General features: G+C 45.2%; 1 protein-coding gene across 1 annotated transcript in view; it reads left to right on the plus strand.

The window, feature by feature from the left end:
* Positions 1–16276, plus strand: part of LOC142204479 (uncharacterized) — a 31428-nt gene extending 15152 nt beyond the window's left edge. The window contains exons 7-12 of the mRNA XM_075275791.1: positions 1064–1105; positions 3102–3179; positions 11764–11817; positions 13294–13445; positions 14911–15023; positions 16113–16276. Coding sequence (XP_075131892.1) covers positions 1064–1105; positions 3102–3179; positions 11764–11817; positions 13294–13445; positions 14911–15023; positions 16113–16245 — 572 coding nt within the window. The 3' untranslated portion in view covers positions 16246–16276. The remainder of the gene's footprint in view (positions 1–1063; positions 1106–3101; positions 3180–11763; positions 11818–13293; positions 13446–14910; positions 15024–16112) is intronic.
* The last annotated feature ends 1407 nt before the right edge of the window (positions 16277–17683 follow it).

The raw sequence follows: 17683 nt of genomic DNA on the forward strand, positions 1-17683 counted from the left end.
GAAGCCAGCAGCGGCAGGAGTAATGCTATTCCGCTCCTCCGTCCCCCCGCCGCTGGCTTCATGCAGGGCAGAGGAGCGCAGCGATGTCTCAGGCCCCGGCACCTGTGATGGCGTCTATCCCTCGCCGGCATCCGCCTCTCTAGTACAGCGGATGCCGGGTCTGTAGTCTGTATTGGCGGCCCCTTCTCCCCCGGAAAAAAAGGTTTAAAAAATATATAATAAAAATATGAAATAAAAGTTCTAAATCACCTCCTTTCCCTAGAATATATATAACAGTAGAAAATCATATATCATAAACCGCCGGTTTCAATACAAGGTGATCTAAGCAACAGATATTCCCCAAAATGGTAAACTAAAAAGTACATCTGGCGCCGCTAAAAACAAAACAAAAAAAAAAAACACTCTATGCGTCCCCGTACAGCTGCAGGGTCACCTGTCAATGTGGCCTTGCAGCTGTTACAAAACTACAACTCCCATATATTAAATATTTTACCATTTTTTGCTTCAAAATTTTTTTTCCCTATTTTCCTCCTCTGAAACCTGGGTGCGTCTTAGGGTGCATTCACACTGAGTAAACGCTAGCTTATTCTGAACGTAAAACACGTTCAGAATAAGCGGCGTCTAAAGCAGCTCCATTCATTTCTATGGGAGCGGGGATACGAGCGTTCCCCATAGAAATGAATGGGCTGCTTCTTTCACTCCGTGCAGTCCCATTGAAGTGAATGGGGAGTGCCGGCGTGTACGCTCCGGCATGAGCAGAGCTTGCCGTATACGCCGGCACTCCCCATTCACTTCAATGGGACTGCACGGAGTGAAAGAAGCAGCCCATTCATTTCTATGGGGAGCGCTCGTATCCCCGCTCCCATAGAAATGAATGGAGCTGCTTTAGACGCCGCTTATTCTGAACGTGTTTTACGTTCAGAATAAGCTAGCGTTTACTCAGTGTGAATTCACCCTTATAGTCCGAAAAATATGGTAATAGTCCATGTGTCATAAACCTGATTTATTGTATTTGTGAGTTTTTTACATCTAATTGTGATTGTTCTGTTATTCTTATTTCCAGACGCCGCTGTTTCAGAAAAAGTGGTTGACTTAGAGAAAGCTGGTAATATCATCTGTATATATAGTTGTAACCTTCCCTTCTGTATCTCAATGCACAGGCAGCTAGACTACTGTATGACATGAAAAGTGGTTCCTGGAAGATTGGTTGGGGTCATCACTGACCCACAAAAACTCCAAAAAATATAAAGCAACCAAGCTAGTATCTTCATACCCTGACTAAGTGTCTAGGATATATAGTCTTCCAGCCTTTCCCAGCTATGCCCATGACTTATTGGGGTTGTAAAATCACCTAAATTACTATAAGATTATCTCTGGTCCCCATGACCAGACACCACTGACCCAACTTTTTCATTTGTGATCGGAAGATGATCCTGATTCATCTTTGGAAAACTGTGTATCAAGGCCAAGACATTTACACCCATGGGCACTGAATTCATATCTACTCTACTGAACTCAGATATGCTACTTCACATGGCGCCATGTTCTGCCGCCATATTCATCCATGTTATCGACAAGATGGTTTGCCGAATTCAGTTGAGGCTTTCCTCTGCTGATCAGCTCTAGATGAATGGACCTATGAATCGGCAGAGACTCCAGAGCTATGGAATCTGTGGCTGATTCAGTGGGACATGGCAAGGTAGAGCAGGATTCAGATTATTTCCACATCCTGCTGCAATCTCTGCTTTCCTGCCGTGCATTCCTATATGTGAACATACTCTTATACTGTTAAAAATTATAAAAATTTATCAATTGCCATCCAATAAATCATAAAACAATATTCAGAATTCAGAAAAGTAAGAATGCCTCCCAAGATCCCTATCCATGCTATAGTTTATTTTTATCAAAATGAATTGAATGACAAAAAAAAAATCTAAATACCTTCAATATTTGTGAGTGCCCTTCGAAGGCGGAGTCCTGGAAGTGATGATACGGCCCCCGCAGAGCCCTGATCTCATCATCATCCAGTCTGTCTGGGATTACATGAAGAAACAGGAGGATTGGACAAGCCTACATCCACAGAAGATCTGTGCTTAGTTCTCCAAGATGGCGGGAACAACCTCCCTCCTATTTCATAGTCATATTATATTATACTCATAGAAAACATAGTCATAGTAGAGCATAGCAATAACACTGTATAATATAGTTATGGCATATTATAATCATAGTTCTGTTTATCATACTCATACTCATACAATCTCACCTCTCCTACGTATCCTCACAGTGTCCGACTGCCCTCTGGCTGAGGTTACTCGCCCTAGGGTCACTGCTGAGGCCCAATAAAATGGGGCACGCTGATGGCTGGGTCAAAGTGTCATGACATTGGCGCACCCCACATGACCCTGAAACCCAATCACAGGTCTCAATGGTGACTTATGAGCATGTGATGTCAGTCAGAGGACAGACGAGGGTGTCAGGGGACCCTTAGATGCCACAAGGATACCCAGGAGAGGTGAGGCATAACTGGAGCCTGAAGATGTCTCAGGATACAGTAGCATTTTATGAGTGACAAACCTCAAAAGTTCTATCTGAATTGGTTCGCTCATCCATAATAAAGACACAGGTCCATGGGATCCAATTTATGATTTTACTACGTTGATCCAGAAGAAGACAACCTCCCCCAATGTGTAAGAAAATTGCGCCGTATTAAGGGGAAAAATAGTCCCATCTCCAAATATGGCAATCCTAATACATCCTTTGATCAATGATCCATCTCTAAAAAATCTATTACCCATAACTTGTGATATTTTTACTTAAAGAAAGGCATTCAGGGTTCTCTCGAGCTTGTACAGTAAAAATCAACCAGCATAATCTTAGTCTATCATGCTGGTGAAACTGAAGTATGTCATTGTCATAGTATGTATATTATATATAGTATATTGTCATAGTATATCGTATCCATAGTATATGTATTATATATAGTATATTATCATAGTATATCGTAGCCATAGTACAGTTTATCAAACTCCCACCACAGTATATCATAGTCTAGTTATGTCACATGACAATGGAACGGATTAACAATTCTTGAATATTTATAGTTTCAGATTCCCAGAAGAATTTTCTGGAGAACAAGGAAAACCTGGAGGGCAAAATGGCAAATCTCAGTATTACGATGGGTAAGCAAATGACTGTATGACTTTCCTTTTACAGCAGAGCATAACCCTTCAAATGCCTCGGATCTCATAATGATGACAGATTATAACGTTTCGAAGCTCAAAGCTTCTTCTTCAGATATAACTAAAAAACAATTTCTGCAATGAAGATCATAATATCACCAATGACATGAAAATTTAGATTTTAAGAGGGAATTTTAAATCAAGGAAACAGACGGATTTCTGAGTACAAGTGCATGACCTTACTTTTTTTTTATAACTCAAATTTTTATTGAAAATTTTTTTTAAACAATAAGAAAAGAAAAAACAATTACAAGTTACAAGGCGAACACCCGCCCTGCGAACAGAAAAAGCACACAGTGCAACACAAAATACAATCATAGAAGAATTAAAAAAAAAAAAAAAAAAATTAAAGACAAAGAAAGCACCATAGAAAAAAAAAGAAAAAGGAAAAAAAGGGGGGGGGGAGGAGGGAGGGGTTAGTGGGACAGATGAGTGGGAGAGAGGACTAAATGTGGGGGGTGAAAGGGTAGGTAGGGGTGAGTGTGAGCAGTCAGGAAACCAGTGAGAGCGCTCGCCAGGTCATCCATACCACAGCCAGTTGGGAAGGGCTCGCGAGCAACCACTGGTCAAATACCTGAGACGAACAACAAGAGTATCAATCAGAGGAGGGGTCAGAGCCCAGGAGCGTCCGGTACTCTGCAGACTGTTGAAACCTGAACCAGTAGAACCAGGTTTTGATGTACGCCTCAGTCGTGCCATGCAGGAAAGACGTGAGATTTTCCATGCGCATTATCTTGTTGACCTTCGAAATCCAGAGGGAGAGAGGAGGAGGATCCACTCGTTTCCAAAAAAGGGGGATACAAGCCCGGGCAGCGAGGATCAGGAATCTAAGTAGGGAACGCTTAAAGACCTTAACAGAAGACTCACAATGATTAAGGAGGAACAGGGCAGGGCCCAAATGGTGAGAAGTTTCAGTAAGCTGGAGGGTTATCCGCTTGACCCCCTCCCAGAAGGACGAAAGGGCAGGACAGGACCAAAAAATGTGTAGCAGCGTGCCTTCCTCGTCGCCACAGCGCCAACATAATGGGGAGACCTGAGGAAACATAGCATGGAGTCTCGTAGGAACCCTATACCATCGGGACAAGATTTTGTAGCTGGCCTCCTGGTGGCGAGAGCTGATGGAAGCAGTATGAGAAAGGCGAAAAATGCGCCTACGCTGCTCCTGAGAGAGGGAAAGGGATAAGTCAGATTCCCATTTCAACAAGAACGGCGGAACAAAGTCCTCCGGAGGTTCAACCAGGATCCGGTAAGTGAGCGAGAGGGAGTGGCGAAGGGGGCCAGCACCAACACAAATCTTCTCCAAGGGGGTAGGTTCGACACGGAACTCTGCAGGAGCAGGGAGAGAATGTAAAAAGTGACGAAGTTGCATCCCTCGCCAAGCATCCAAAGGGGGCAGCTCAGGAGGGGCCTGGGAATTCAGAAGTGTAGTCCATCCCCCAGCGTCCTGGAAGTGACAGGCACGGAAAATCCCATGACGGCGCCAATTACGAAAAACTCGGTCAAACATTCCAGGTGGAAAGGCAGGATTGCCCAGCACTGGGAAAAGAGCGGAATCCTTAGGGAGGAGAGTGGAGCGAACAAGGCCCCTGGAGCAAATCCGAAGCGTGGGACCAAGGGTAGGGTGAGAAAAGAGAGATGACAATGAGGAGGAGTCCAGCCATGGGGCAACCTGCAAAGGGATCGGAGAGAATGCCTGTTCGATGTAGACCCAAGGTTTAGAAACAGCATGCCTACACCAGTCCACGACACGAGTCAGGTGGGTAGCCAAGTAATAGGACTTCAGGTCCGGAAGCGATAAACCACCGCAACTCTTGGGACGAAAGAGAAAAGCCTTGCTCACTCGGGCGGGTCTGCCCGACCAGATGAACTTCAGTTGGACGGAAGTGAGGGATCTAAGAAAAGACAGAGGGATGTGAATGGGAAGCGCCTGCATCAAGTAGAGAAGACGAGGGAGAATGTTCATTTTAAAAATCGCGCATCTCCCGAACCAAGTAAAGGCTCCAGTGGACCATCGAGTACAATCAGCCCTGATAGACGCCAGAAGTGGGGGGAAGTTGCAACGAAAGAGATCTTTCGGGTCCGGAGTAAAATAAACCCCCAAATATTTGAGAGAAGTGGGGGCCCAATGAAAAGGGAAAGATTGACTCAATGAGGTGGCCGCCGAGGAGGAAAGGGTCACATTAAGGGCTTCCGACTTCGAAAAGTTGATTTTAAAATTCGAAAGGGTCGAGTAAACCTGAAAGGCAGATATCAGAGATGGAAGAGAAACATGAGGGGAGGAGAGAAAAAATAGCAAGTCGTCTGCATAAGCCGCCACTTTGTATAAACAGGAAGAATGAGCAGCGCCTGAGATGTTCGGGTCGGCTCGAACCTGGCGGAGGAAGGGTTCAAGAGTCAGGACGAAAATGAGAGGCGAGAGGGGGCATCCTTGCCTAGTGCCATTTCGGATAGGGAAGGACTGGGACAATAAACCGTTCACCCTAACCATCGCTGTAGGGAGAGAGTATAGAGCCATGATCCAACTCATCATGCGATTTCCAAGACCAATATGTAACAGGGTCTCTTCCATGAACCGCCAGTTGACCCTGTCGAAGGCTTTCTCAGCGTCAGTTGAAAGAAGCATGAGAGGAGAGCCCGATTGTTTAGCCCCATACATGAGGTTGATAGCTTTGGTAGTATTATCTCGAGCCTCACGGCCGGGTAAAAATCCAGCTTGATCCGGGTGAACAATATTTCCTAACAAGGGCGATAAACGCGTCGCAAGGATCTTGGCTAAAATTTTTAGGTCAACATTGATTAGCGAAATGGGGCGGTAGTTAGAGCACAGAAGAGGGTCCTTTCCGGGTTTGGGGATAACCGCTATGTGAGCACACAGGGAGTCACGACAAAGGGCCGAGCCATCGGTGAGAGAATTGAAAACTTTCAACAGTCTGGGGCGGAGTTCAGGGCCAAGTTTCTTATAGTATACCAAGGTAAGGCCGTCTGGGCCTGGGGCCTTACCCGTTGCCATACTGGAGATAGCTAAAGAAATTTCCTCTTCAACAATAGGAGATTCCAAGGCCGTCAATTCCTCTAGAGACAACGACGGGAGACCAGAGGAGGAGAGATAAGAACGAATGCGATCTCGGAACTCCGCTTCAGGGAGAGGAGAAGGGCCAGAGTTTACAGAATACAAAGAGGCATAGTAGTCCCGAAAGGCAGCTGCAATATCAAGGGGCATGTGTAATCGAGTACCCTGGGCGGAATTGATGCATGGAACGTAGGTGGAGGACTGCTGAACCCGAAGGGCCCTAGCTAGGGAACGCCCGCTCTTATTTCCAAACTCATAAAAATGACGTCTGCATTTAGCTAGAGTACCCTTCACCCTATCAGTGACGAGCGTACGCAATTCTTCTCGGGCGCTGGCAAGCTGGGAATAAACATCAGGAGTGATTTGGCGTTTATGAAGAAGTTCCAATGAGCGGATCCGCTGCAGCAGAGATTCAATACAAGCCCGGCGTTCCTTGTTTAAGCGGGAACCATGTTGCAACAGGATACCCCGGATAAAACATTTGTGAGCCTCCCACACCATCGGAGGAGCAATCCCCGACAATTCCTCCCTCTCAAAGTATTCCCCCAAACGGGTCTTAATGTCATCCAGGATGGTTACATCATCAAGAAGTGATGCGTTAAGTTTCCACTGACGCTGGAAGGGAATAGGAGAGGACAAGGAAACAGACAAAGTAACCAAAGCATGGTCGGAGAAAGTAATGTTATCGACTTCCGCAGCCAACAAAGAGTGGAGATGTTGGTGACGGATAAAGAGGTAGTCGATACGAGAGTATCGGTGATGGACCGGAGAGTAATAGGAGTAATCCCTATCTAATGGGTGGAGTAACCTCCAGGAGTCCACAAGCTGGTGGGAATGAAGGTCCCTCTTAATCCTCCTGATGAGCGAGTAAGGGTGAGAAGAGACGCCAGCAGAAGAGTCCAATGAAGGGTCTAGGACCAGATTAAGATCACCCCCCGCCACCAGGAAGCCCTCCACAAAGCCGTCCAACAGCCCTAAGTAAGAACTAAGGGCACGACCCTGTCCCGAATTAGGCAAATACAAAGAGGCAAAAGTAAAAAGCTGAGAGGAGATACGACCCTTGACCATAACAAGTCTCCCCTCAGAATCAGTGCGAGTCTCCAAATGTTCCCAAGGCAGGGAGCGAGAAATCAAGATACTAGTCCCTCTGGATTTAGGGTCAGGAGAAGAGCTATGATATGCATGAGGAAACCAAGCATTAGTCAACTTGTATGGCTTGGTAGAGCAATGGTGAGTTTCCTGCAAAAACACAACATGAAGGCGCTTACCTTTGAGCAGATTGAAGAGTACGGAGCGCTTCTCTGGACTATGAAGGCCTCTCACATTGAGGGAGCCCACTGTGATGGAGGAAAGGCGATCAAGCGGAGGCATTGAGGGAGAGGGGCTTTCCCAGCTCACACCCTAGGAGCAGAGGGAAAAAAAAAAAAAAAAAAAAGGGGGGAGAGGGGGGGGGGAGGGAGGGGAGAGGGCGAAGAATTGAAGAGGGTAAAGGGGAGGGAAAGAAAAAAAAAGAGAGAAAAGTAACAGAGTAGAGGAAGGAGAGCAGTAAAGAATGAGGGGGGGGGGGAGAAAGGAAAGGGAAAAAGAACCAAGAGTAGAACAAATCTAACTACCCCTAGACAAATGGGCCAGGGGCACAACAACAGACAGGAAGGAGTGAGGGAGTAAGAAAAGATGGGGGAGAAGTGGGCCCGCAAGCACCACGAGTGTACCTGGTAAGGAAGACCCTATGCCCCCACCCCCAACAAAGTGTAAAGGGATAGGAAGCACAGGGCTACAAACTGACTCTAAGGTCCAAATAACAACATTGTATAAAAACACAGCAATATCAACAAGGGCCATCTATAAAGCCCAGCAGGCACAGGATCAAGAGGAACAGAGTAGTCACAGAACAAAATAAAATAAACATAGTGAAAATGTCCACCAACCGCGAAACAAGTCCAAGACCACTCAACATAAAAGGATATTAACACTGTCCTGTGGGCAGATCAAAGACCGGCGGCATGAGGGCTCATGCTTCAATGGGAAGCTGAGCTGAGAGATCTGGTTGGCGGAGCGGAGACCCAGGCGGATCCGGTATTGGAAGACGTCGTGGAGATGAGTTTCGCCGAGGTCTCTCTCTGGAAGCAGCCGAAGAAGAACGCCTGGAACCGCGGCCGCGCCTGGATATAGTAGGGCGGGAGGAATCCAGAGCAAGCCAGTTCGGGACTGAGACAGGGCGCACATCCAGGGAGGCAAACAAATCAGGCAAGTCCGCCGGGGAACGGACAACAATCGAAAACGAGCCAACACGAACAATCAAATGGAAGGGATGACCCCACCTATAGGAACCTCCACAGTCCTTAATCAGAGTCAACACCGGCTGAAGGGCACGGCGCATAGCCAATGTGCGGGATGAGACGTCTGGGTAGAGCTTGACAGAGGCATTCTCAAAAGGCACCGATCCCATATCCCAGGCACACCTCAGGATATGTTCCTTGTCCGTGAAGTAATGTAGTCTACACAGAACATCTCTAGGATTAGCAGGGTCAAGCGGGCCAGAACGTTGGACTCTATGCACACGGTCCATCATGAAGGTAGCATCCAGCGGGCGTTGAGTCGCCATATTGAAAATGGTATTAATACGGCTGATCAGATCATCCTGAGGGCCTTTTTCTGGCACTCCTCGTAATCGAATATTATTTCTGCGACCCCGGTTCTCCTGGTCATCCAGGAGCAAAGCAATTTGTTGAAGGCGGGCCTCAGAGTGGGTTTGATTGCTCTCCACTGCAGACAGGCGTTGTTCCAAAGAGGACAGTGTTTGATCAGTAGCGTCAGCCCTAGTAGTAAGTTGAGACACATCAGACTGGATCGCACCGAGGGCCTGTGCCTGGGATTGTTCCATTCGGGAAACTACAGCATCCAGGTCCTGTTTAGTGGGCAGAGCTTGAATAAGGTCCCGAAGTAGCTGAAAGTCCGCAGAGGCAATATGGGCTGCCGAGCAGGGCAGGGAGGCTGAATCCATGGATTGCACGTCATGTCCAGGGAGGGTGGCAGACAGTGAAGGAGGTGGCTGCGATTGGCGAAGCGGAGGAGATGGAGGAGCCATGTCATCAGTGGCAGACCCAGTAGCCGAGGTTCCAGATCGGGACAGGAAGGTAGAGATTGACGGTGAGTGAGTAAGAGAGCGACTCGGCATGCGGGAAGGAGCAGTAGAGGTGTTAGGACGTCTTCTGGACATATCACAATGAGAAGCGACCATAGAAGGTAATGAAGGTACACTCGCAGTATCACCAGGCCTTACATGAGGCGGTCACACAGTTCCATAGTCAAACCTGGTACCCATGAGGTGCAAAAGGAGCAATGGGAGAAGTGCTAGTTCCGTGGGGATATACTGCAGAACGTGGAACACACAGCAAGTGGAGGAAGGTGAGGAGCCCCCCCTGATGGTGGAGTAGGGGCTCAGCACTCCCTTCACACCACTGTAGTGCACGACAACAAAAAAAAAAATTTCCCTGCTAGAAAGGTCTCTGAAGAGGGTAAGAAAGTCCAAAAAACAGTAGGGAGTACTCACAGAGTTAGCAGAATGTCCCAGCAGAAAGTGTCAGGATGGGAGCCAAACAGCAGGGGGGGTGAGGTGTCTCCACTTCAGGCTATGCAGGGATGCCAGGCAGCAGGTAGAGCAAGGGGTTCAGAGAGCAGAAGAGTTCCCTTACACACTGCATTAACCCCTTCACCAGTGGAAGTGTTGTCAGTTAGTCCCAAGGGACACTGTCTATGTGTGCCAGATGTAAAGGGAGGGGGAGGGAGGCTCACATCAATAGTGCAGACAGAGCAAGGGTTCTCAGACCTTCAGCTATGGCCCTCTAGTATAGCAAGTTTACTGTTGTCCTGGGAAACACAATGTCCAGAAGAATGCAGTATACTCAGTCTTCAGGGCCGTACATGCAGTCCTTAGGATAGAGAGTAGCAAAGAGAAGCTCGTCTCTGGGGGGGGAGGGGGAGAACAGCACTTAACTGGGTAGTGGAGATAGCACGGTGAGTCAGAGCTCGTGTTAGGGTGCATTCACACTGAGTAAACGCTAGCTTATTTTGTAGAGTAAAATTACACTTGTAAATTTTGCTATCCCATTGACTTCAATGACATTTTACAGGCGTATTTTTTACAGGCGTATTTTTTACAGGCGTATATTTTACAGGCGTATTTTTACACTTGTAAAAAAATATCATGGAAGTCAATGGGATAGCAAAATTTGCAAGTGTAATTTTACTCTACAAAATAAGCTAGCGTTTACTCAGTGTGAATGCACCCTTAGTCCGGCAGAGCAAACGTCTTTCTGCAGTAGGTGTTGGATGACGGGGCTGGGAGAAGGCAGGAGGTGTGGATGTCTCTGGTTGGTTAGCTTCTCTCCTGAAGCCGCAGTGGCTGCTCTCCGGAAGTAGGCCTCACCCGGCCGGGGACCACGCAAAGCCTGGAGCAGGGCACAGACGGAGGACAGTAGCTACTCTCCCTCTTCCTTCCACGGTGGTTGGTCCGTCCCCTCTGTATCCCCAGGAATGCCAGCAGTCTCTCACCAGGCGCAGCAGGTGGATGCAGGGCCGACGCTCGGTGCCGACAGCAAGATGGCAGGCGGTTGCATGGAGATCAGGTAGGCCGCAATCTTGTCACAGTTATACCAGCCGGTGTACGTCCCAAGTGCTCTCAAAAACTGTTCACGGAGACCGGGGGATGTCTCTTGAGTCAAGGTCTTAGGAATAGAGGCCTTGCAAAGGCTGATGTTATCAAATTAACGCCAAATATCAGCGGAGCCGAGATGGTGCACGTCTGCTCGCCTCTGCAGTCAGGCCACGCCCCCCTGCATGACCTTACTTAACGCTCTGGAGAATGGAATGAACCTTTCACATGGGTTCATGGCATCCTACAGAAATCACTGACCTGAGACAGCCATAAAGATAAGAACCTGGGAACTGTGGATTTGTTTACTTGTACATACCAATAAGCCTCTTCCCCCCTCCTAAAATTCTATCCCTATGTGTCCTGTTGCACATAAATATGCAGCCTGCAGAAATTGTTTTTATTTAGAAGAAGAAGCCTAGAGCTTCGAAACGTTATAATCTGTCATCATTATGAGTTAGCCATTAAAAAAGGTATCAACTACTGAAGACTCTCAACTTTTTTGTTTTTTATATTATCAAAATGGTTCAAAATTCAGTCTCAATTTGTGCCAAAACTATTCGGCTGCATGTATTCGGCTGCATTTTGAGCCCAAAAAAAGTAATTTAGAACTATTGTTCTGTAAAAAGTCAACCAGGAGGTGGCGTAAGAAAGAGAAAAGTGGTAAACAAGGTGCACTAAATCTATCCCACATTGTGAGCTTTGGTGTAATCTGGCTCTCCTATGGACTGTTTGGTCTAGTTTTAAGCTCTGTAGATATAACACAGTAATAATATTCCACATTCTGTTTTATTTTGCAGTGAAATTGCAAGACATACTCTTGGCCAACGTAAAGCAGATTAATAAGACATTGGGTACGTAACACACTAGGTGTCTGATGTTATTGTCATAATTCTCACCAGAGTTGGTAGCTCTGAATCTATATAAGGGTAACAGAGACCCTAAAATGTCACTGAAGGTAAATAGCCGCACAGTGAACTGTAGGTCATAAAACTTCATTGAACTCTTGTATTGGCTGCTCCAATAAATCCATTGCTATGGGAAACCTCTCTGTTAAGCTTCACAGAACTATTGTGCGGTAGAAACCAAGCACATCAGTATCCCCCTCATATATGGGAGAGACAGGAGCAGTTAGGATCTCCTCCAGTTACCAAATCACTCTAGGGAATTCAGCCAACCAAGTACTTTCTTCTACGAACAATAGGAATTGTTATCTTGGTGGCCTCAGTAATTTTGCCTCCTTAGTGCGTCTACTCGGTAATACTGCTGTTCCTCCTTAGTGTGCCCCCGTATTTGGTAATAGAATTTCTTCTTGCTTCCCCCCAAATTTGGCAGCTGAGTTTATGGTCTTCTCAATTCCACCTACTTCTCCCCTCTTCTTTGGACTCCTCGTTGCTCCTGTCGCACCTTCTCTTGCACCTTCTCTAACATTGCCAGAACTGTCTCTGTAAATTAGGGACAGTGAGAGCAAATTTGAGAGAGTTGGCAAGCATGCATATGTAATATCCTTAATCCCAAAAACCCCTTTGGACTAAAGCCCCACATTGTGGAAACTGTTTTTTTTTTGCACATTTTGTTGCATTTTTGGAGCCAAAGTAAGGAGTGAAAAGGAATGGAAAATACAAAGGAAGTTTTTAGACGTTTCCGTTCCGTTGAATCCACTCCTGACTTCGGCTTCAGCCCCATCAGCCTCAGATGCAGCATCTTCCCATTGCTCTCAGCTTCACTCGCAGCTCATGCACTGGACTTTCTCAATAGATATAACCCGCAGTTCCTTCAAGGAGGACTCAGACATCCTCGACAGCCTAGTGTAAAAACTACGTAGATTCAGCTGGCCTTGGAGATCTGCATAGGAGAACTTTATTTACTTTATTACTATAATAGTCCATAATCCTGTTGGGCCGCTAAGTGGCAGAATTGCAGTGGATATACACATAGCAAACATTCAGTCTATGGCAAACAAGCTATTCAGACAGCAACCATTATGTACAAACTCCAGAAGATTTCATCTACAGACGAGCGAACCGATTTGTAAAATTTGTGAATTTTCCAAAAAATGTTTGGAGTTCACTACCCACTAATAGAGATGGCTGAAGCTCACGAGATTCATTTAAAAGAATATTCATGAGGTTTGGCCCTCCAGGTGTTTGGGGCCACACTTGTTGTTATACATTGGGGTCTATTCAGAGTATAATAGGAACAGGGGAAGTGCGGCAGCATAATAAACTGTTATACCCACTTCTCCTGGCCATCCTCCCTGCATATGGCGGTCCCTTGGAGTCTTCTTCTGATGTGTACCCGCATTTCTGATGTGTATTCTCTTCTCACAGACAATATCTGCACTCTGTGCCCTATTGGTTGGTCTAAGGTTGGTCAATCATGTTATTTTGTGTCCGGGGAAGAAATGACCTGGGATAAGTCTCGAGCTGAATGCAACAAACTGAATTCTGTCCTTGTTATGGTGAAGGACAAGACCGAGTCGGTAAGAGCTGTGAACATCAGCTTTATTTTAGATTTATAGATCAGGGCATTTTAAGAACTTTTCCGATATATGTTTTTAATAAATTCTACCATCTTATGTGAAGAAAGGATTCCAGTTGTTAGGTAACATTACTGAATTATATTGTTCATGTATCTATCATTAGTAAATGTAGTGCTTATGCACGTGTCATCAGTATTTTACATTGGTATGTGTGTATACAAGTAATGTCAGTGGGGGAATGTTTCTTCCTGCCATCAAGATCAGATCAGATATTTTGCCAAGGTAGGTTTTGTTGCTTTAAAACTTCTTGGACAGTCAGGCATAAGAACTTGTGGACAGTGACCTCATGGTCATCTATGGATTGCCCTATTTCCTAGCCATTTCCCAACTAAGATGGGGAAAGGGAGAGGAGGATGGTCCATAAGTATTGCCAGGGAGAAGTCATATTCAGTGCCATACATGATGAACAAGGATTCTCCATCTATGGATAGTTGGTGAAATCCAGGGGTACCACTTAGAAACACCCTCAGGAGTAACCCCAAGTTACAGAAGGTTAATAGCACAGTGGACCCACACTGCTGTATAAAAGTTGGTCTTTTGAGATAGAACACTTTCACTTACAGTAAGGGATGATATGTTATATTTGACAATTGCTTATTTGGTCTTATAACTTTGTTCTTTCTCTTTCTAATGCTTGGCCTCACTGGAAATTTTAGGAATTAAAATAAAGAAAAGGGGTGATTTCTTTCCCGCTGGAAGAAAAATGTACAAAAATTTTAACAAAACTTTTATTGTTCGCCATTACAATGTTTACCATACATATGACGTTAAAAGGATGGTACCATTATGGTCACTTATCCTCTATCCACAGGACAGGGAATACGCATCTGATTCTCCCTACGGGTAAGTTCAGACGGAGTTTTTTGGTCCAGAACCTGAGTCGGAGGCCACCTCAAGTTCCGGACCAAAAACCCGGTAGCCATGACTGAATGGACCTAGTCCGGAAGAGGGAGTTCCTTCAGTCCGAATCGCGAGGTGAAACGGCTAGAAAAATGAGCATCTCGCTTCTCTTTCCGGGAGCACGAACAGACCGGCTCTGGGAAAAAAGACCTGAGCGGCTCGCATTGATTTCAATGGGAGCCATCTTTTTCATCAGGATTTTGAAGCGGATACGGCCTCAAAATCCTGACCAAAAATGTGTGTGAGCTTACCCTTAGGCCTCCCTGTTAATCCCGCTCCAATGCGCTTGTGTAACTGGTGCTCCTTTCATTTCTATTACTGCTGGAGATTACAGCCCTGGCAGCACTGGAACCTTTAGAGGGACTTACGGTCTCCTGTGCTCCTGATAACTTGGTTCTGATCGACCTTTTTTGCTATAACAAGTAATTTTTTTACTGCCCCCTATCGATGGTAAAATTGATTTAACAATAATCTAAAAATTCTTCATTACACTTAATGTTCCTAGGAGACTTTGAAGAAATTATTTCAGTTTGGCAGGAGATATTGGATTGGACTGAGACGAGACCCAGGAGAAGTTCACATCTGGAAGTGGCTGGATGGGACAGAAATCAGCTTTACGTAAGTTTTGAGCCGGAGTCTTTCATATGAGAATCTCATAGAGCAGGAGGCAGCAAACGTTTTGCTTGTTTTATTACAAGAATGAAAATGAGGCGCATCTCGTGCTGTGAAATTATTGTAAGGTTGTCGACTCCTATACCAAAATCCTATAACGCGAGGCGCTGCCCAATGCATGTATTTACTGCTATTCGCCAGGACACGCCAATAAAAGCAGTGAAAGTACATGTGCAGTTAGTAAGCAGGTGCATCACATTTGGTGGAGATTGCCGACCCCCATCATTGAGGAACCTACCTATAGTAGTAACTAAACAGTGGTTTACATAAAAACATCTATCTAGTATTTGAAGCGACCATAAACTCACCAACGTATTAGGATTAAATATATGTCTTAAGTATGGTAAAGTTTAAAATAAGAACTTAAAACTCCAAAAAGTTGGCTGCATAGTGTTTTATATTATATTTATATATTGATATTGCTATCAGGATTGCTCTTGTAGTCGCTGATTTTTAATCTTCTATAACCCACTCCCGAAACTTGAAGTAATAGACCTTGGTAAAGAGGACAGTTCACCGCCTTCATTAAATGAAGTTCTTTGCATTCTTCAATAGTGGCCCCTCCACTGATTCCAGCACAGTTGGAATTTTTTGTCTAGCCCCCACCATTCCTGAGCCATTGGTGCTGTTACAACACCCATTATAGTAATGATGCTCTCTACTGCCAGATGGGTGGTCACAGACTCTATGCTCCAGCCAGGGACCTCCTACCTGACATTAGAGAGTCTATTTAACATATTGGGTGCGGAAAATAATTGCACTAATTGCTCAGGAATGGTGAGGGATAGAGAAACAATTCCAACTGTGCTGGAATCAATGGAGCAAAAACTGTGCTTAAAAATTCGGCTTATACTTGAGTATATACTTGTTCTAATTTACGGGTAAGACCTAATTAGTGAAAAAAAATAATTTGCTTTAATGAGATCTTATCTGCATATTCCTTACCCAGAATTCTTAGCAGGGCATGTATGGTCTAATAAGTCTGATGAGAGCCGTCACCACTTCTGACCCTTATTCTTATTTATTCATTTACAGCAATTGGGATGTGAACGAGCCCAATTATTATGGCAAAACTGAGCACTGTGGAGAAACCATATCCGGACCTTGGAATGATCGGAGCTGTACTGACAGATTGTTTTATATCTGTAAAAGGTTAAGAACATGTTGAGATCTATCCTATATTATACTGTAGCTATAGGGGTCACATCAGTCACACATGTAAAGGGCCCCAAAGCTATGAAATACAAATATGCCCTGAAACTAGGATGTCAAAATTCCTGCAAAAATATAAAACATTCATAACCAGTGATATTGGACTATAGTCCCATAACATGGTCTATGGGGATCTGTGACAAATGGTCTGGAATAGGACATATCCTATGTTTTGATAGTCTATTAACCATTTATGCCACCTTTTAGGACATTATTTTGGCTCACTATGACGCTTTTAAGCCATGTCTTCCTTTTCTGAGATCTCACGCCCACATGTTTAGCATTTCAAAAATTTTTAGTCCAAAATAGATGTAGCAAAATGTGCCAGAGATGTGCCACATTGCTCCAAAAATGTGCCACAAGTGTCTAGTCGTAGCCATAATAGTAAATCTGAGCCAATGTTTTTTTAAAAAATGTCCGTCACATAGCCATTTTTGCTGTTCATGTGAACAGAGCCTAAAGACATCTACAGTGGTTTCTACATACTAGAGATACCTGTTGGCCCACTCTGTTGTCAGTACAAGGTGTTATTGCTGCCTCTATACCCCTATAGGATTTCCCTTCTACTTTGTGTTTATATTGCTTTCAGGATCGTCATTTCTTTTATAGCTTTGTAAAAATAAACTTTTGTGAATTGTTTTTAACCCATTCCCACACCTCAAGATAATAGTAAGTCAAGAACCTTAGACAGTTAAAGTGATACTCACACCTCACTTCAGAAGGAAGATTTCCAGATCTTATCCCTGGCCGCTGGCTGTCACCTGACTGATTAGGGGTGGCCAGTGTCCTAGAAATTGCAGAGTGTGTTTATCTCCACAAATTATTTACATATGCAGCTTTAAAGGGTTGTCCCATCTCAAGGATCCTATCTATACTGGTAGCTTATGTAAATTGAAGACTTTTCCTAAATATATTGATTTAGAAATGCTGCTTTGTTTGCCTGCTATGTGAACTTATTCCTCTCATTGTTTACACAGCATTTCCATAACCAGCTGAGTGTGCAGCAGGGTTCAGCAGTTCTCTGGTGTAGCAGCGGTTCTCCGGTGTAGCAGTGCCGGCCGTGTGCTCAGCTTGGCTGCATCTCCAGAGTACTCGAGCTGAGCGCACAGCCAGCACTGCTACATCTCTGCATAGGAATGCATTGACCAGCATTGATTGGCCGAATGCCATACAAAGTACAGCATTCGGTCAATCAACGCTGGTTCTGCCGGAGGAGGCGGAGTCTAAGATCGGTCCACAGCAGTCTCCATTCTGGTCCGATCTTAGACTCCGCCTCCTCACAGATGAGCAGAACCAGCGTTGATTGGCCGAATGCTGTACTCTGTATGGCATTCGGCCAATCAACGCTGGTCAATGCATTCCTATGGGAAAAAGTCAGCTTGCGCATATCGCAA

The sequence above is a fragment of the Leptodactylus fuscus genome, chromosome 5 (assembly GCF_031893055.1).
Source record: "Leptodactylus fuscus isolate aLepFus1 chromosome 5, aLepFus1.hap2, whole genome shotgun sequence".
Lineage (NCBI taxonomy): Eukaryota > Metazoa > Chordata > Amphibia > Anura > Leptodactylidae > Leptodactylus > Leptodactylus fuscus.